The 19,971-nt window shown below is 51.6% G+C and overlaps 1 protein-coding gene and 1 long non-coding RNA gene across 4 annotated transcripts; one reads left to right on the forward strand and one right to left on the reverse strand.

Moving 5' to 3' along the window:
• Positions 1-1,449: 1,449 nt before the first annotated feature.
• On the reverse strand, positions 1,450-19,052 carry Snapc4 (small nuclear RNA activating complex, polypeptide 4). Of its 3 annotated transcripts, none has more exons than XM_087652951.1 (23): positions 18,965-19,052; positions 17,129-17,267; positions 16,654-16,700; positions 15,518-15,685; positions 15,247-15,372; positions 14,688-14,766; positions 14,167-14,248; positions 13,445-13,549; positions 13,299-13,371; positions 12,787-12,951; positions 12,135-12,282; positions 11,789-11,895; positions 11,546-11,640; positions 9,250-9,344; positions 8,365-8,444; positions 7,668-8,138; positions 6,712-6,976; positions 6,344-6,414; positions 5,779-5,889; positions 5,036-5,063; positions 3,208-4,658; positions 2,241-2,371; positions 1,450-1,695 (listed from the first exon to the last, which is right to left on the reverse strand). In XM_087652951.1, exons 2-22 carry the CDS (start codon positions 17,256-17,258, stop codon positions 2,261-2,263), a joined length of 4,008 nt encoding a protein of 1,335 aa, XP_087509077.1. In that variant the 5' UTR covers positions 17,259-17,267; positions 18,965-19,052; the 3' UTR covers positions 1,450-1,695; positions 2,241-2,260.
• On the forward strand, positions 5,785-9,747 carry LOC148006409 (uncharacterized). Its single transcript, XR_015684202.1, has 2 exons — positions 5,785-8,828; positions 8,931-9,747. It is a non-coding gene; the product is annotated as an uncharacterized LOC148006409 (long non-coding RNA).
• Positions 19,053-19,971: the final 919 nt, after the last annotated feature.

Genomic DNA, 19,971 nt, shown 5'->3' on the forward strand with positions numbered 1-19,971 from the left:
GGGACCTGCTAGCCCTGACCAGCCAGTGTAGCTGTTAGACAGGTGCTGCTGCCTAGTCTTCGAGAGGAGTTGAAGCAAAAGCTGAGTGGGAAGGCTGGGAGACCTACAAAGAGCAGAGCCCAACCAGCCCCGTCTTTCGTGGCTTACTGCCCTTCTGTTGCTCCTGTGGGGACAGTGACCTTGGACCATACTTCTAAAAGCAGCAGTCAGGAGTCCTCTTTGGCCTGGGTGGGGTTGGGAGTGGCATTGCTAGGGACTGTGCCTTGCTGGGTTTCCAGGATGGCAAAGAGGGGTCCACGGCTTTGCAGTTACTCCAGGAAGGAGATCACAAGGCCTCCATAGTGGAGTTTGTTCCCCAAACAGTAAAAATACAGATCATGGTGTTTTCTTAAAAGTGTTAATAAAATGGGAAGCTCTTGCCCATAAATCTGAGGTAGAAATCAATCGGATAGCTGAAAAAACCCCAGTACTCCAGAGTGGAGAAGAGGTTAGAGGGAGCCATGGAAAACACTGGTCCCTGGACACATAACAGAGGGCAATGAGCTGGGCTGCAGGACAACCACCTGCTGACAGTCGGTACAAGCAGCAGGATTAGGCTGCTCACGCCATTTTACTATGAAATTTCCCACAGAGGATGGATGAACACATGTAAGAACTAACTCCTGGAGAGCCAAGGGCTTAGGACTGGTGTCACGATAATAGTGTCTAAGAAAAAAGGAGACAGGGCCGGAGAGATGGCTCAGTGGTTAAGAGTGCTGACTGCTCTTCCAGAGGCCCCGAGTTCAATTCCCAGCAACTACCTGGTGGCTCACAACTGTCTGTAAAGGGACCCGATTCCCTCTTCTGGTGTGTCTGAAGAGAGCAACAGTGTACTCATACACATAAAACAAATAATTTTTTTTTTTGGTTTTTTTTTTTTCCCGGAGCTGGGGACCGAAGCCAGGGCCTTGCGCTTCCTAGGCAAGCGCTCTACCACTGAGCTAAATCCCCAACCCCTAATTTTTTTTTAAAAGGGAGAGACAGTCAGGAGGGAGAGGTGCTGCTGTCTGGGATGGGTGCTGGTTCCAGGGACCTTGCCTGGTGGTGGGGGGCCAATTGACATAGTTCCTTTTTTTTTCTTTTTCAAAGACTTATTTATTTAATGTATATGAGTGCTCTCTCTGCATGTACACCTGAGTGCCAGAAGAGGGTATCAGATCCCACTATAGATGGTTATGATCCACCATGCTGGAGATAGAAGTCAGAACCTCTGGAAGAGCAATCAGTGCTCTTAATTAACCACTGAGTCAGCCTGACATTTTCTTGAAATGGGAAGGACTATTTTTCCATTCTCTCTGCTCTCTGGTGAAGTGCTGGCTCCATAGGCTGTGTGGGCAGCAAAGGGTGTGAGAGGCTCCCAGAACTGACAGTCACATCCCAGCACTAGACAAAACCACAACATGCTATACATTGCTTTGGAAGTGAGAAACGGGCATTACTTTATTCCTTCACACATGTGGATCGGCGTTTGCTAACAGTTAAGCCTGTGATCACATGACCACTGCTATCCCACAGCTGCTGCTGCTGCTGCACAGCTTAGTCTGCAGCTTTCTGGCCTCCCGTCTTCTTGCAGAGGGCTGTGGGCTTCTGGTCAGGCTTGGGCCCTGCCTCTTGCCTGGTATAAGCCTGGGTTTCTGGATCCCTTGAGTCCTTGTCCTGCAACACAGGAATATTCTTGATAGTGCCTGCAGTCCACCAGGCCCTAGACATGGAGACAGACTGCAGACGGTGCTGGGGAACGGCAAGGACTAAGCTGGCACTGCTGTGAGGATAGACAGCTCAGCCTATGGTGGCTCCACCTCTCAGTCCCATCGGCTTCCTTGCTTATCTGCCGACTTAGATCCAGGGACCCAACAATGAAAGCAAGGTATACAGCCTGGGTTTGTGGTCAGAGAAACTGCAGGGAATTATGCTCATGGGCTGCATGTGGTGAAGACACCAAGACTTACATTGAGTCAGCAGTGCCACCTCTGAAAAGCCATCAGAGAGAGTGCTTTTGCGAGCTGACACCCTCAGGCAGAGGGGAGTAGTGCCAAGGCCAAGAGGCACCCTGGGCGACATGGAGCTTGCTTCAGGCAGGGAAGGACAGAGGACAGGGAGCATCAAGTATCCCTATGGCCCGGCCTTCAGACTTGATATCCCAGCGTGGGCAGAACTCTGCCTCTTCTTGGTTGCAGGATGGCAGCCTCCACAGGACTCACCTTGCTGCTCAGAGCAACCTCTATTTCCGGGAATGCCGAGCATGACGAGTCCTGAGCACGTCAAGGTCATCGAGGTCATCAGAAGCATCCAGGTGGGAGGGAGCAGACACTGCACTGGGACTTGGAGCTCTCTGAAACATCAAAAAAGCCAGGCCAGGGGAGATGAGAGTGACTCTAGCAGGTAGGGATGGGAAGGGAGGCCTGAGGACAGCCCCCACTACCACCCCGATGCTAACATCAGGGACAGGCAGCTGCTCCCCCAGGACAGTTACATGGGAGACACTAGGTCCTAGCTTTCTGCAGGTTTGCCCCTCAGGGAGGGTCTCCAACATTAAAATTCATGAGAGCCACCTCTTGCTCTGAGGTGCAGGCCGATGGAGGCAGAGGCAGGAATATATCCTAGAGATTCCCAGGTCACCCTGGAACTAGGGTAGCACCGCCAGGAAAGGAGTGACAGCTGTGAGAAGGCTCCACATATCTAACCTCTGCAAGGGAGGAGCCTTGGTAGGACTCATTGGGGCCAGACATCTTGTCCCTAGGCTCCTATGGGAAAGACTGTCTTGCCAGGCAAGCTCTGTGAGCGAGAGATGTCTGAGAGGAACTCTGTCCCCACAAGAGCAGGAACAAGGGCAACTGACCCATTCATTGTACCCTGAGCCCACCCCACGGTCATGTGTCAGGCCGGTCTCCCTTGAGTTTAGGTGTGTGGGGTGGGGTATGCCATATTAGAAGGCTGCCTCCCTCTCCTGCTATGCCCAGCCCAGGAGAGGCAACTTTTGTTAAGAAGCCCTTTCCCAACTGGGCAGATGGGACACACTTCCTCTTCCTTCAGAAACCCACAGCCTTCTCTTTTATACAACTTCCACCTGCCCAGCTCACCGCTCCCAGCAGGCCAAACATACAAGCAAACATGGCACTGCCGGCCTCTGCCTGTTGCCAAAGTGGGGCTGCAGCCCAGCGTCCGTACCTGCACAGGGTCTGGGGCCACCAGGTTTGCTCGCACTCTGCAGGCCATGCAGTCCAGCTGCGTAGCCCCGTCCCTCGGCTCCAGGTCACCAAAGTCTTCACTGTCACTCTCAGAACCCACAGCCATGGCTGGTGATAGGGTGGTAGGAACACTGTTGGGGGGCAGAGTGGCCAGGAATGCAGGAAGGGAGAAGATGGCCAGGAAACGAGTCTTTAGCAGGAGGTAGGCTGGGTTGTTCTGGAATTGCCTCTGTACCAGCTCCAGGGAAGCTTGTAGGGCTCCAGCCTTGGGCTCAGGTTGGGCCCCAGCTGCCTGGCCGGCCACCAGAGAGGAAGCCTTCTGCTCCAAGTCCTTTTTATGGAGGAGGAGGCTGGACAGTGCTCGCAAGCTGCACAGGGAAGGGGGGTGATAGGACATCCTGCTTCCCAGTGGGGGCACACAAGCACCTTGGCTCCCCGTCAGCCATGTCAAGATGGCCGCCTCACTTTCCTGGGAAAGCAGGCTTAAGTCCAAAGCCTTCTTTTCAGGCCCAGGTGTGGGTGGTGTCTCCTGGCCCTGAGGTCCTTTGGGTTCTGTGTCTGTGCTAGCTGGAGGCTGTCCCAGAAAAGCAGGAGTCTTGGAAGGGGAAGGTAGCTGTTTCGCTTGTAGTCCTATGGTCTCAGGGGTCGTCACTGGCTGGGGGAGGCCCACCACGGCTGGCACTTGGACAGAGAGCAGCTTCTGAGTTGTGAGAACCCAGCTAACAGGCAGGCTGGACTTGGTTGCCGGGGGCTGCCCACTTGCAGGTGGGTTAAGAACTGGTGGCAGACTGAGGGGTTGCACAGACAGCTGAGTGAGGCTGGGGGCTGCTGGGAGAATGGGCAGGACCTTGGGCAGGCTCTGCTTCTGGGATGTGGTAGAGGTTTGTCCTAGAGTATTCAGGGGGCAGCCTGTGGAGACGTGCCCAGAGGCTAAGGCTAGGCTCCTAAAAGCAGCAGGGGCTGCAATCTGGGTCCCTTTGTGGGAGGGATTTAGGGGAATGGTTTGTAGGTTGGGGGGCTGTTTGTCTGTGGCTGAGATCCCACCGACCTGCCAGGAGCCAGAAGGACTTGAACTGACCATCACTGGGGCCACAGGTACAGAGAGTTCTACACTGGATGCTGCAGGGCCCACGACTGGGGAACCGCGGGCAGCTGGCAGCAGAGGGGGCTGGAGGAGCACAGGTGAGGAGACCAGCAGCTGGCTGCTGAGGGCAGTGAGAGCCTGAGTGGCCTTCTTGGCATGGGACTCACGGAGCCGCTTCTCCCTCAGCAGCTCAGATACAGTCTTAGGCTTTGGCCGGAGGCCACGTGGGGCTGCCACAGGAACTTGGAAGGGAGTAGCCTCTGCCTTGCAGGACCCCAGCCGTGGACGCCCTTTCTGGCTGGTTCTCTTTGCAGTTTGCTCATCCAGCATGCCTGGAAGAAGGCAGCCTAAGGGAAGAGATAAGTAGCTTGATGAGAACTTCAGGCTCCGTGCCCAGGAACACCAGCAACCCCACATGGGCTCCAGCTCACCTCATGGGCCCCCAACCCAAGGCACTCTGTTCACAGAGAGGGCAGCAGATGCCAGAGGCTGCCCGACTATGAGAGACTGGCTTCTAAACCTCTAGCATGCTTAAAACCTGAACCCTAATATGACGCAGCATAGCCCCCTCAAGCCCCCAGTGACAGCCCAAAGGTGAAAGGAATACCCAAGCAGTTTCAGGCCTTTCTAGCTTATTCTCAGGGCCATTGGCTGTGCTGCTAAGGTTGTGGCTCAGATGCATGGCATGTCCCCCCATGAGAGAGACAGAAGTGGCATGAGGTACCTGTGTTGTTCTTGGCATTAGAGGACGCCTGTAAAGAGAAGAGTCAGACTGCAGGATCTCTGCTGGACCCCAGCACTTCTTCCCACTCAGCACCCAACTCTGGGGCTCCATCTGCACTGAGCTTGGGGGGCCTGGGAAAGGACAGCTGCTGCCGTAGGCCTTCCACACAGTGCCACTAAAAGCTGCCTGACCATAGCTCATCAGGTTACCGTGGGACAGTGTGGGGACTCTGGGCTATGCGAACCAGAGTTCTGTTTTGGTTCACTGTCTGCCCAGACTAAGCTCATGAGTTTGGTTCCTAGACTAGATGGTATTAGTGACCTACAGAGACTGACCAGGGCTTGTGTCAGCCAGCCCACCTGCCCACCCACAGCCTACCTGGTACCTGCCTCAGGCTCTAATCAGGTCGCCCATGGGGCTGCTCACACAGATAGGACTCCCTGAGATGATATGGCAGAGGCTGTTCTCAGGGAGGCAACACTGTTCTATGGAAATGTCTAGGAACTGCCCCTCCAAGGAAGGACTGAGACACTGAACCTGGACCACTCTGGGACAGGGATGGGCCGTTCTTGTTCTTACTTCTTTTTTGAGTCAGGGTCTCATGTGGCCCCAGCTGGCTTAAAACCTGCTACGTAGACTAGGTTGATTTTGAACTCATAGACATCTGCCTGTTTCTGCCTCCTGGGATTAAAAGCGTATGCCACCGTACCCCATTTGTCCTCACTTCTTGTTCTGTATGTTACCTGCAGGAGATGTGGCTGGGTGTTCCGGGTGCCAGGCTGGAGCAGTGCAGGTGGCTGGGTTTTCCTCTCTTGAACCACCTCCATGCAGCCCGCAGTATCAATCTGCAACAGCTGAGAGATCTGAGAATAAGAGCCTCCCTGCTCCACCCTGCACTGGACCAGGCCCAAAGATGGTCAAGGAGACGGGAAGTAGGCCTAATGGTGGCTGTTTCAGGAGCAGATCCATACTCCTCAAGCCTCTGACTGCCCAGGGAAGTCATGACAGTTTCATGGCCTCTAGCCTGGACTTGGGCTCCATGCTGCTGTCCCTGGCAACACAGGATCCTACCATGTCCCAAGCCTGCCTCCTCCTTATCTTAGACCTGGGCCTGGGTGCTTATCTCAGCTCTAAGTCACTGTTTAACTCAAAAGATGGCAAATGCCGAAGAGCCAAAGATTCCTCTCACATCAATCTGCTGAAAGCTGCAGACTACAGGAGGCGACGTAATGACCCCAATGTGTGACCCACATAAGCCTCACATTCTCACCAGGACAGCAAAGCAGACAGCACCCTGCTAGGGCTTACCTGAATAAACAATGTGAACACTGGAGTGCTGGCCAGGCGTGCACACTCCAGCTGCATCCTGATGCTGTCAGCTAGAGGACAAGGGCAAATGGACACCAGTTTTGAAGCTCCCCTCGAAAAGGATCCCCAAGGCAGAGGAAGGCAGAGCTGCCTTAGAAGCTCCATACTACATCAAAGGGTAGAGTAGGGCCCCAAATCTTACCATTACCCCAAATCTGGCTGCCCCTTGTTTCACTGTTCACTCTCACTTTTGAGGAATGCCCCTGAAAGGACCCGATCAGCCTACTCTGCTGTGGATCAGTAAGGAGTGGTGCCTGCTCCCACCCCGGCTCCAATAAGTTCCCCAAAGAGCCCAGGGTAGGTAGTACCTTGAGTCTGTACAGCTGCAGGTCTCTGGACAGCTTGTGTGCAAGCCAGGTTGATGTCACCCACCCAGGGTATCACAGCCAGCAGGAGCCTGTGCTTCAGGAGCCTTCGATGTAGAGCCTGTCTCTTGCGTCTCTGCTTATTCTGGAAAGTTCCATGCCACAGCCGCCGTAGATGGGGCCCAGCCATACTGTTACCAGGGTCAGACCCTGAGCGTGAATTAGGCAGAGGTGGCTGCCTCCGTCTTTCCTTCACCAGTGTGTGGCTCTGGGTGGTGGGACGAGTACTGATTAACGTCAGCATTTTCTCTAGGGGCACTTTCAACACATGCTGTACATCAAGAGAGACCCTGTGAGGCTGGCTGGCTGGCTACAGCAGGATCTGGTACAGACCTGCCATTGTGCAGGTTTAACCCCACTTGCTATGTGGGAAAGCACTCTGGGGTAAGGTTAATATGGTCCTCAAGTAGGGCCTGGCTTAGCTCCCTCTCTAAGGGAGATGCTCTGGCTCCCACGGCAGGCAGGACCATGGCTGAGCTGACTGCACTGTCTCTCCAGCAATCCCCAGTGCAGAGCAGCAGAGCAGCCTGTGCAGTCCAGAGGGGACCAGGAAGATGCAGGCAAGTTGGACTGACACTACCCAAGGACACCTCCGGGAACTCACGGCAGTTGGAGGTGAGGAACTGCCCACTCAGATGTGCCTTGAGGCAGATATCCTTACAACCTTTAAAGCAAATGACTAGGAGACAATGGAGGCTGCAGCTCTTATGAAGGCCACTGCTATTGCACAACTCTGAAACCAACCCTAAGCAACAATTCTAGTGAATGAAAGGACAAAGCTTTTGCCAGATCAGAAACCAAACTGCCGAGCTGTCCAGAGTGTCAGCCTTGGTGACCACTAAGAGCACAGGGCACCCACCACTCCCCTTGCTCACATTCTAGGCTGTACCGGGGCCTACCTTGCAGGCTGGCTCCTTCACACTTGCTCCGTGAGTGTCTGAGGAGTGCAGGGACTGGACTCCTCTGGGAACAGTGCTGTGGGTCTCACAGCACTCCTGCATCTGGTTTCTCTCAGGAGCAGAGACTACGGTAGAACCTTCCTTGTGGTGATTTTGAGTACGGCAGGAGACAGCAGGGTGTACTGGGTAGCACCCTGTCTCCTCTCTCTGTGACCGGCTGTCGATCAGTCTGGTAGGAACCCACAGGTCGATGTCTGGCACGCTGTACTGTTGAGGAGCCAATGCTCTGCTATTCTGCAAAGGCTCCTCCAGTTCTACCTCTGAGTCTTCACTGCTGTTGCTGCTGCTGCTGCTGCCACCGCCATAGTCCTCACTGCCACTGCTGCTGCTGCTGCTGCTGCTGCTACAGGAACTCCACTGGCTACTGTGACGGGACCTCTGCCCTCGCCTCTTCTGGAGATGCTGTTTCTTCTGAGGGGAGGAATAGACTACTTCAGGTCTCAGACACCCAGGCATACAGATAACAGAAACAGAGCACCCTATGGAGAGGTCCCTGAAACACGAGTAAGGACATGCAGAGAGCAGAACCTTTGCACTCCCCTCCCAACCACCACTACATCTCATCTTGCCCAAGCACTCTTGACAGGCTCTTAGCTGGGCTCAAGCAAAGCACAAAGAAAGCAAACAAATGTCTCACCCTGGCCAAGATTTTCCACTTGCTCAGACACTGGGAGCCTGACCGATGGGGCAGTTCAGAAGCTATTCTTGCCCAGTGACCTGCAAAGACAGCCGCAGTAGACCAGCCTCTAGGACAGAGGCTAGGTCATCAGGATGGGCTTCCCTCCTGTGCTTGGCCAGAGCAGCTATGCTTGTCAGCATGTGAACTCAAGCTGACCAGCTCCTGAGGAAGTTCTGGTACACACAGGTCGGAAGGGAGAGTCACTGCAGGCCCTGTGCATCTGCTGCACACAGGCTCTAAAGAGATGTCGCCAACTCTTTGTGCCTGGTCCTGCAGAGGGACACGTTACACTTCTAGGGTAGTAGACAACAGGTGATAAAATTTCCTTGTGTTTTGCAAGTCCCTGAATCCTATTTAGCTTTTTTCCTGAGGAGGTGTCAGCAAGATTTGGCCACACTTAGCTCTTTGCCCTATAGTAAAAAGTTGAGGGGCTGGGGATTTAGCTCAGTGGTAGAGCGCTTACCTAGGAAGCGCAAGGCCCTGGGTTCGGTCCCCAGCTCCAAAAAAAAAAAAAAAAAAAAAAGTTGAGAAATACAACAAATGCAAGTCACAAAGGACTGGAGCTGGACCCAGTCAATGTGTTTGAATACACGGCTTGCACACGCCTCCCGAGTGCCAGGATTAAAGGTGTGCACCACTTGGTCTGGTTTCCCAGCTTTCTGTATGAATATTTATGTTTGCAGTGGGCGGGAGGGGGGCGGGGGGCTGGGGTTTGGCGGCTTACTTAGCTGTAGTGAGGTCCTGGATTCCACCCTCGTCCTCTCCCCCACCCCCAGGAGGACAGCCCGGGATCCGAGAGCAGTATGACCAGAGTCAGCAGCAGCAGGCAGTCCAATAACTCACCGACGCCATATTTTTCTATTAACTGGATCAGCTGTTGTTCTTCTTTTGCATCCCACCGTCCCTTCTTCAAACTGAAATGTAATCTTCTGATGTAGCTAAAATTGTGTGCAAACAGGGACACTTTAGATACTAAGACTCCCTTCACTGCTCTCCAGCCTTCTAAGTGATTTCTTAGGATAATGTCACAACAAGCAAAAACAAAAACAAAAACAAAAACAAGATGGACTTCATCAAAAATTACCTTGAGACAGGGTTTCTCTGTATAGCTCTGTCTGTCTTGAAACTGTTGTGTAGACCAGTCTAGCCTACAGAGATCCTCCTGCCTCTGCTTCCTGAGTGCTGGGATTAGTCATGAGCCACCACTGCCCACCGGCACTTTTCAAAACTGTCTGCTTTAAGGCGGGGTTCTCCACCTTCCTGACACTGTGACCCTTTAACACAGTTCCTCATGACATGGTGATCCCTAACCATAAAACTATTTTTATTGCTACTTCATAACTAATTTTGCTACTGTTATGAATTATAATGTAATTATGTGTTTCTGATGGTGATGCCGATGAAAGGGTCATCTAACACCCTCCCCACCAAGGGTTTGAGACCCACAGGTTGAGAACCACCACTTTAAGGCCTCTTGTAAAGAAAGGAGAGGAGAGCCATTGACTAGAGTGTCTGCAGATACTGCATCTGACTAGGGACTTGCACTCTGAACATGTAAAAGTCAGTAATCCAAAGACAGGTAATTTAAACCAGGGAATGATCCTGACAGATGTTTTTCCAAGGAGATGTATACATGTAGGAAGCCAGCAGGCACAAGCAATGAGGCTCCTCAGTCAGCCATGAGGGGCTGTTGTGAGGTGACACTTAGAGAGTCCATCCACAGCACTTGGAAGGGTGCAGCCACAAGCCTCACATGCTGCTTGGGAGAGCACAAAATAGAGACTTTTTGCACAAAGTCTGGCAGTTCTTCCAAAAGCCAAACGCAAGAGTCATTCCTGACCCAAGGATATTCCTTGGGCATCTTTATAAATATTTGCCCAAATATTCAGAATGTTCTCAAGGCTTATCCAAATGTATCACAGAGCATCTATAAGAATGACTTTCCCGGGGTTGGGGATTTAGCTCAGTGGTAGAGCGCTTGCCTAGGAAGCGCAAGGCCCTGGGTTCGGTCCCCAGCTCCGAAAAAAAGAACCGAAAAAAAAAAAAAAAAAAAAAAAAAAAAAAGAATGACTTTCCCTGCAAATGCCAGGACTCCAAATTTGTACCCCACACTTTCTTCCTGACAATGAAGGATGTTCTACAAACATTCTTGTCCAATATACAAACTCCTGGGACTCCTGGGACATGAGTTTTGCAGGTATAGACTATTCTGGCCTAGCACAATGCTGCCCCGTGGTCTGGTTTTTGTGGAGGCTGTGATCTGTGCCCTAGGAATACTTGTTACTGTGTTTCTGTGTTTTAAAACAATTTCCCAGGGGTTGGGGATTTAGCTCAGTGGTAGAGCGCTTGCCTAGCAAGCGCAAGGCCCTGGGTTCGGTCCCCAGCTCCGAAAAAAAGAAAAAAAAAAAAAAAAAAAAAAGAAGGTTAAAACAATTTCCCTACACGTATGAAATGTTTTAGTTTAGTTTTTTTTTTTTAAAAAAAGATTTATTTTTATATATAAGTACACTGTAGCTGTCTTCAGACAGACAGCTACAGTAATCTACCATTGAAGAGGGCATCAGATCTCATTACAGATGGTTGTGAGCTACCATGTGGTTGCTGGGATTTGAACTCAGGACCTCTGGAAGAGCAGTTGGTGCTCTTAACCACTGAGCCATCTCTCCAGCCCCTTCAGTGTGATTCTGACTTGCATTCCTGAAATACATGACTGAGCATCTTTTCATGGCCTTTGGCTACTTGTGCATCTCTGGGACAAGTTTGCTGAAGACCTTTGCCTGTTTTGAATGGGATTCTGCAGGGCTGCTGAGTGTAAATTCTTTGTAGGGTGATCAGTATGGTTTACATTAACAAGGTAAACTGAAATACGTCTGAACAAATCACTGACAGAAAGTAGAGAGGAGAGATCCTCTCTGGAAGGAGCCCTTCCCACTAGCAGTTTGGGAGGACATCTGCAAGAGTCACCACTAGCATTTAATTCCTGGTAGACAACAGAATTATCGAAGTCCTGCTTCCTAACAGTGCCAGCCCCAGTTCGAAAAGCCCCTGTGGACATATCACTCTGGGCCACTGTCACCTAGCCTGCCTACAGAAATGTGACTCAGGCAAGTCGCTCCCTCAGCCAGTGCGGGCAACTCACCGGTCTCTGCACTGGGCATCGCTCCTACCTGGCACCTCTTCCCGGATTTTAAACCAGTCCTGCGCCCCATACTTGGCAACAGCTTGAAGCAATTTCTGCAGTAAAGAAGTAAACAGAAAGAAGGTCCACGAGACAGCCATACCCTCCCCACCCTGAGGTCTCTCAGCTAAGAAGGGCATATGACTGCACTCAGGACTACCAGGCGAACTTCCCGGAACAGTTTTCTCTGGGTGCCGAACTTACAGCATCTTCCTCTGGGGCCCAGAATCCCCTTTTCAGGCTGGGATCTAAGCTCTTGGTCCAACGGTAGATCAGCTGCATGGAGTCTCTCCCTTCCATGAAGTAGACAACTGGGAACAGAAAGACTGGGATTCATCCATCCTATACAGCCAATAAGCAGGGACGGGGTCCTCCCAGAAGCTATAGGGAAGAGTTACTCTGTCACCAGGACCTCCCCTCCCCAACTTCTCCCTAGTTTAACTGTAAACTCTTCTGCAAGTCTCTGCTTCCAGGCACCTGGGGCCTCAAGCCGCCAGGGCTTGGAGCAGCTCAATGAACTGGAAGATACTATTGGATGTGGTGGGCTTACTCCTGCGGTATGGGATATGGTTTCCAACACGCATCTCTTGGACCAGCTGGGTGAGCATGTGGTCTTCCTCTTCTGTCCACTCCTTGCGTTTCAGGGCTTTGTTGTACTGCTGGAATTTCTGCAGACACTGGAAGGCACTGCGGCTCGTCTTCCCAAGGCCAGATAGAAACAAATGGGCATTACTGGGCTTCACCTGGCGCAAGCAGAAATACCCAGAACAGCCTGCCAGGAGACCTGAGCGCTTCTAGGAGACAGGTGGGCCTGAGCCACAGGCAACTCTCCTCTTCCAGGCTCCTATCAGGTGATAGCTTGCTAGGCCATGGCTGGGACCCAGGACAGTAGCAGCTCAGAGAGGACTCTATGGCTTATAGAAAGAAAACTTGGCCATAGACAGTTCTGTTGTTAATCCCATCAGAATCCTGAAGCAGGAGAGGTGTCAAGAGTTTGGGGTAAATGGTGACATTTTCACAGACAAGATAGAATTTAAAGTTAAAAAATGAAAGAGGCAAATTTCTTTAAAAGCACAATTTGTCAAACAATTCCTAATGCTTGCCATGTGTACCAAATTACACAGTATGAGACTGAGTACCACCCAAGTCCAGAAGCCCATGTCTTCCCAGCCTTCTAAGGTCTCCTAGGTCCTAGTCCTTACCCCGAGTTCCTCTGCAACCAAGTGCCACTCGAGGTGGCCGTGTGAGGCAGCGATGGTCTTTAGCCTCTCTACTTCCTCTGTGCTCCACTCCTTCTTATTGATGCTTGGATGCTCAGAGCTCTGCCAGAACTTCTGGATCTCTTCTGCGCTGCGGGCTCCTTCAAACTACACCCACAAGAACACAGCTTTCAGAGGGGTGGCTGGTGCCAAGCAGATAGCTCCTGGCTGAATTGTCACTGTCTGCCAACCAGTGGCTTCTGTGGCCATGAAGCAAGTGGACTCATTTGTGCAGCCAAACAGTATTGAAGACTGTCTATCTCAAGAGTGGGACCTTTTCAGCTGGGGAGGGTCCCATGAAATCCTTTGCCACTTCTAACTGCCAAGCATATTGGACTGGAGACGTTGTAATGGCTTAAGGCACAAGGGATGGTGAGGCTTCACCACCAAGCTCCCACCACACTTGGCTTAGAAGCACTCCTAGAGCAGTGGGCTCCCAGGTCTTCCTAACTTACGTTAACATTGGAAATCTTCTCCCAGTCGTGGCTGTCCAGCCGGTTCCCCAACAAAGCTTCCTCTGGGAGCTGGCTAAAGCAGAGGACAAGGAGCTGGTACCATGCAAGGCTGAGGCTCTTCCCAGGACCCAGACAGCCCAGCTTACTTGATGTCCTGAATTTCCTTCTCTGCTTCCTTAATCTGCTTCTCCAGGGCCTGCTTTTCCAACTCACTGGAGACTCGGCTCTGTTTTTCTTGTAAGTACTCAAGCCTGCAAGGTAGGTAGAGTGGAGGAGAGTTGCGGATGGGATGTGCTGTGTAAGCTGAGCCCTGCTCTCTGGGCTGCTTCTGTTCCAGCCTCCCAGCTCAACGTTGGAAAGTCCGCATACGAGTGTGCTTTCTCTCCTGCCTTGATCCCTTGCCACAAAGGAAGACCTGGCCCCACCTCTGGGTACCCCTACCACCAGAACAGCAGCATCCAGAGCGGGTTGTTTACAGTCAGGTGGTAGCTGCTTGTATCTGGGAGAGAAGAGCTGGCTCTCTCAGACTTCAGGAAAACTGCCTTTCCCACCGTCAGTATTGAGCACTAATGTTGTCAGCACCAGAGCTGATATGTCTCTTAGGCTGGGCCAGAGGGCACAAGCCACTTCTGGACTTCTGTGTTCAATACTGATGTTGGCAATCTATCAAACAACAGTGCTCCTCACTGCGTACTCCTACTAAGCACCACACGATATGGTCACATGGTGTGTACCCATCAACAGACACTGACACCACAGCGCTGAAAGGGCAGCAGAAGAGGCAGAGCATCTAGCATGAACCTCACCAGCCTCGTGGCCGCCTGGCTCTCCCCTCTGGGAACGGCTATGATGCTGTTTCCACACTTACTTCAGTAACTTGGGCTGAAGCAGGCGTTGCAGGCGGTCACTCACTACAGACTTCCGGAGCAAGTCTTTCTCCCAGTGCTTCCCTGAGGAGGAAGAGAGTAATGTGATGTCATGAGGTTTCTGCTTGCTCCACAGACATACATGTCCACTGAATCCCCACTGCCCCCTGCTCCAGAAAGGGAGTGGCTTCATCTCTGGATGCCAGTAAGGTGGCTAGCCAGAACCCCTTCCAGCCATGAGTCCATCTTCCACCCAAAGGCTAGCTCAAGGTATCCTTTCAGGGTTAGGTGTTTTGAGAATAGCTAGAGTTGGGAAGGCTACATGTATGGCTCAGCCCGCACTCCACTCAACACTGGAAAGGCCAAATGTCGAGTGGCCAGTCCCAGTGATAAAGTCCTGAAGGAGTTCACAGATAGGCCTGAGAATTATAGCATATGCCTAGAAGAGGCCAGGCTGTGGGGATGCCCTCTGTGCTTCCCATGGTTGGAGGACGCCCATCCAAAGGCCTGCCTGGACTCTTACACTTAGTCACCAAGAGCTGTTCAAAGGCCTTGATTCCCTGGGCAGCCTTCTCCCGAGTTTCTTCGTTGGCAGGAGGCCCCTGTCAGAGTGTACAGTGTTATAACATGACACACCAACCACACTCACCCTCCAGGGTACCCACAGAAACTCAGAATCTTCTCTCTAGCCGCCTCATGTGCTGCCCACATGTAGGGCCAGGCCCAAGACCTCTGTATGAGAACCTACTACTGAGTGAAAAACTCTGGACATGACCCACCCAGGAGAAGGAAGTGGCCAGAGACTCCAGAAAGATGCAGGCATCCAAGGCCATCAGCAGTTTGAGATCTATACTACTGACTTGCTAAATGTTGTGATTCTTTTAGGGAAACACACCCCAGGGGGCAATGTCCAGTTGGAAGCCTTGATTCTCATCAAAGGATGAAGCAGTTTTCAGGAAGAGGGAGCATGTTAACCCCATAGACCTGAGGGAACATACCAGTGCTAACAGCAGGCCGTGGAGAAGAGAGCCCTTGCCCCCAGGACACTCAGACAGTGGCTGAGAAGGCTCGTCACTACTCACCACTCCAGTGACCTTGTCCTTGAAGTATGGCTTCAGGAAGTGGCCTATGTACATGTATGAGGGCAGGCTTTTGGCGTCCTTCACTTTGGGGCACTTGGTCCCAGCCAAATCAAACAGGATCTCCTCCTGGGACAAAAGCAAGGCCATCGGTGGGCCAGGTAGAGAAGGAGAGCAGCTGGTACCAGATTCACTGAGCCCTGCTCTGGGGACTTGACCCTGTGGGGCACTGAGGGCCAGGAGGGTTACACAGGGGCTGAGTAGGCCATCTCACCTGCTGCTCCTGGTTCTGGGCTAGCAACTGGCTAACCTCTGCTAGCTTTTCCCGGATCACCTCCTGGTAGACCATATTTAGCTGCAGACAGGTCTCGGGGTCTTCAGGAAGAGCTTTGTCCTTGGGGTCCTCGTCATCATTGCTGCCCTCGCTTGACCTTTCTTCTTCCTGGTTAGGAGCCAGAAATGGAGCATGAAGAGAAGGAACATAGGCAGCTACCTTCATGTTGCCAAGCTCAAGCCTAAGCCCACAAGGGGCTCTGAGGCAGCCCTGGTACCCACTGAATGTGGAGCCCTACTGGAAGGAGGCAGAGGTTACACAGAGCCATTATCTGCAATCTAGAGGGTGTGTGTCTTTTCTAACCAACATATCTTCTTGTAAAGTGTATGCAGGGGTTCGGGGTTGGTGTACCACAGCCAGCAGCTTCCATTTTCACAACAGACATCTCTGTGGAGCCTGAACTTCACAGCAAGTTTGTGTCCCCATCCCCAGCACTTCAAGTGTCAGATATCGGCCAGGAAATTCCCTGCATAGCAACCAGGGTCAAACCCTGAGAATGTCAAATGTCCAACAACTGCAGAGCTGTGTCAGTCTACTGAGCAGACACGTGGTCCTTAAATATCACGGGGTTCTGTACTTGTTTGTTTGGTAAGCAAAATGAACAAGGCATAGTTAGCAGCCCTGGCATGGCTGAGCTCTGCCAGACATTTTCCTAGGTCATCCATGGTGACCGTCATCTAGACTGGGAACTAGAGGCACAGTGGGTTGGCTATGGAGCAGGTCCCAGAGAGGCTGCCTCTCACATGTGATGTTTTGACTGTGAGCTTAGGACAAGCCAGCAGCTGTAGTGGCTAGCCTGTTTGAGTGGTTACTTCTAGGGATAAGCTTTAGTTTTGATAATAAATTGTGTTCAGGGGTATAGCTTAGTGGTAAAGGGTAAGCTAGTGTGAATGGGCCCCTAGATTCCATCTCACACACCACACAAATAAGTAAATACTTTGTAATGCTTGTCTTTCACACAAAATAGGCATTAGTTGTAGAAAAGCCTACAGGGATGCAAACAAAGCCCTCTTGGGCCAGTGTGGAAGGTGGTAACAAATATGCCCCGGCAGCCCAGCCTGGTAAGCAACAATTACCAAGACGGGGGCACCGGCAGTCTCCAAGTCCTCATCAGGCAGAGGATCTATAAGAAACACAAGCAAAGCACACTATATTAGAGTAGGAGCATGGGTAGCAAGAGATAAAAATGAACACTCATAACAGGGTTCCACAGGAGAGCTATCCAGGAAGCTCAGGGAAGAAATTCTGGGTATCTGGGCCATGGAGACTATTCAAGCTGACAGGCTGAACTCTGGGTCTTCCCCTCCCCACTAGGATCCACCATTGCCTAGAGGGCCCCGGGCCAGAGGGCGCGGGGGTAGATGTGCACCTACAGTCAACAGTCCTGACAGCTAAGACCAAGAGACTGGAACTAACTTTCTTAAATGAGGTGAGAGCAGAGAACGGTTTGGGCAAGAAACAGAGTCTGACCATGGAACAGCTCTCAGCCTCATGTAGCTAAAGGGTCACACGGCTGGCCCAGCCATGCCATGCTAGGCTAGGCACACTGACCTGCTTCAGAGTCCGAACTGAGACTGGATTCAGAGACCTCAAAGTGGACGCTGGAGGATCCAGGATACAGAATCCTTTCGAGCTCCTGGATCTCCTGTGTTACCTTCTCTCGTTCGGCATCTATGTCCATGGCTTCGGCCTGCCTTCAGAGTATTAAGAAGCGTGAGAAGCTGAGTGTGCGGGACCTCATCCCTTTCAGACACACTTGCTGGAGACGGCAAATGCTGACAATGGAGGGCCCAGATGGAAGTCAGCTTGGGCTTGCCCTGAGTGTAAACTCCTACAAGTTATGACACTCTCACCACACCCAGGGACTCCTACTCTTGACTCAACACCTAAAAACAACCCTACTTTCTCTGAGGCCACCACCAGCACAGGTAAAAAACACTTGCCTCTGTGCCCCTAAGGTGCCCCGCTAGTCACCAAGTGCAGAAAGTGCAGAGCAACAGTCATTCATCCCCTGTGATCTAAACCTATCAACAGAGCTGTAGGTGCCCTGCTCTGCACAGTGCTGAATGCCCAACTGTCAGAGCAAGGCTTTGCTTACTCCATGATCTATCTTTTCAGAACAGCACCTGGCTGTCTGACACTGAGCAACTATCTGCTAAAGTACAAAGGGGGCCTTTTCTTTGGTACAATGTAAGCAAAGTCTGAGGGCAAAGGAAATTTGGAAGAGAAGGGTGAAAGGCTATTATAGGAAATACCAGCTCAGGTGGGTGAAATGGCTCACCAGGTAAAGGCACTTGCTGCCAGGCCTAATGACCTGCGTTCAGTCCCAGTAATCAGTGGCGAAGAGACCCTACTCCAGGTTTCCCTGAGACCTCCCCTTACCCCCATGGCATACCCACATACACACAAGTAAATAAACAAGTATAATAATTATAAAAAGACGGGTGTAGAAGTCCGGCAAAGTGGCACAGGCCTTTAATGCCAAGAATCAGGAGGCAGAGGCAGGTGGATCTCTGACTTTGAGGCCAGCCTAGCCTGCAGAGTGAGTTCCAGGATAGCCAGGGCTATAAAAGAAATGTTATCTTTGAAAATAAAACTAAACAAACAAAAATCTGAGGGTGGTGGCACACAATTTAAATCCCAGCACTTGTGAGGCATAGCTAAGTAGATGTCTGCATTTCAGACCGTTAGTGAGATACTGTTTCAAACAAAAATCAAACACAAGTTCACACCCAGACCCAGTAATGAAGAGAAACATCCTGCTTGACTTCTTCCTACTAAGTAGTTGATAGCAAGCAGTCTTAACTGACTAAAACAAAACAATCCCCTTCAACAACATTCCTCACTTAAATACAGGGAACGTTTGTCAACCACTTGGCTAGAAGCAGTCGGATCTGCAGATCTAGCAATAACCATTGCCACTGGATGCCTGGCCTCCAACGAGAGAGTTACGTGTGTTTTGAGGCAGCAGCAATTCCATCTCTTCCCACAGCATCGTCCACATGAAGGAAGAAAAAGTCGCACGCTCAAGTCCCGAGTTGGGAACCACTGTCCGCCTTTACTGACATCACAAGACACTTTTCTGCCTGTCCCTTCTAAGGGCATAACCTAACTCCGGACCAGTGTATCCTTCATGACTGGATTGGATAAGCCAGGGGTGGCAACTGGTGCTGCAGCGCGTGCAACGGGTTAGAGCAGCGATTCGGAGCACAGCGCTGTGCAAATCCGGCCCTACATCTCACCAAGCTACAGGACCTGGGCTGGGCTCCGGACGCGGGCTTTCCTTTTTAGCAATGTCGTGGCCACGCCAGGCCTCGGTTTCCCCGTGCTGGTTGTCCTGCCCCTTCTGGACACAACGCCTGCTAGCTGCTGCCCTCCAGTTCTCACCTGCTAGGCCTCCCTTCTACAATTCAGTGCCAGCTTCGTCGCCCAGGCGACCACACGCGTATCACGCTTCTGGTAGTCACGGAAGTCCGGCGGCTTGCACCGGAAGTCCCACCCAGGCTGCGGTGCAGGGCATGCTGGGATGTGTGCTGGGGGTGGGTCCCCATCTAGGCGCTCAACTTTCTCCAGGTTCGCTGTGTCATGTTCCCTGGTGTTCTGGGTTTGGTTAATCATCAGCGTGTCGCCAAGTACTTTCCTGCGTAAGGCGTCCTTGGAGCCCACAACCTGGGACCGCTAGAAGTGGACATTCATTCACTGAGGAATATTCTGCTTGGCCAACACATCACAGTTGCCGGCTAAGGGGAGTTGAGAGTGGTGGTATCGGTCTCACTCTTACGAAACAAAATACCAATCACATTATTCACAGCTTCCTTAATTCTACTACCCCTAGGAAGCTGGGTCTTCCTAGTGCCTAATAATGCATGTGAGTGGCAGAAGCATGGCAGTGGCTTGAGGTTCAAGGCTGGTTGAAAACCAAGCCTGGAGTTTTGACAACTTGTGGGACCTGGGAAAGGCCTTGGTCTTACGGAGAACTGAGTAGAAGTACCTGCAACACTACTGGAGTGGGGACAGAGTCATGAAAACAGAGTGATAGAGCGTCCCTTTAAGGCATATCTGAGTTCAAGTCCCGCCTATACACAACATAGCAAGTTTCAGAACTATATAGACCCTGTCTCAAAAAAAGAGTCGTGTCAAGTCTGGCCCAGAGTTGGGTTTGGCCAGAGTGAATCTAGGGCATTAAAAGAGACCTGTAGGTTTTTGGTGTAGGACCTCTTGTGTGGGGTGAGCCTGGTACAAACTGTTAGGCAAATTTCCCCAGGGTACTTTTTTTTTTTTTTTCCAACAGTCTATGTAGAACAGACTGATCTAGAACTGTGATCCTTCTGTCTTTGCTCCATGGCATTATGAATAAAGGCATACAACACCATGCTGAGGTGCTTGTAATGTTT

This window comes from Rattus norvegicus, chromosome 3 (assembly GCF_021556685.1).
Source record: "Rattus norvegicus strain SHRSP/BbbUtx chromosome 3, alternate assembly SHRSP_T2T, whole genome shotgun sequence".
NCBI lineage: Eukaryota > Metazoa > Chordata > Mammalia > Rodentia > Muridae > Rattus > Rattus norvegicus.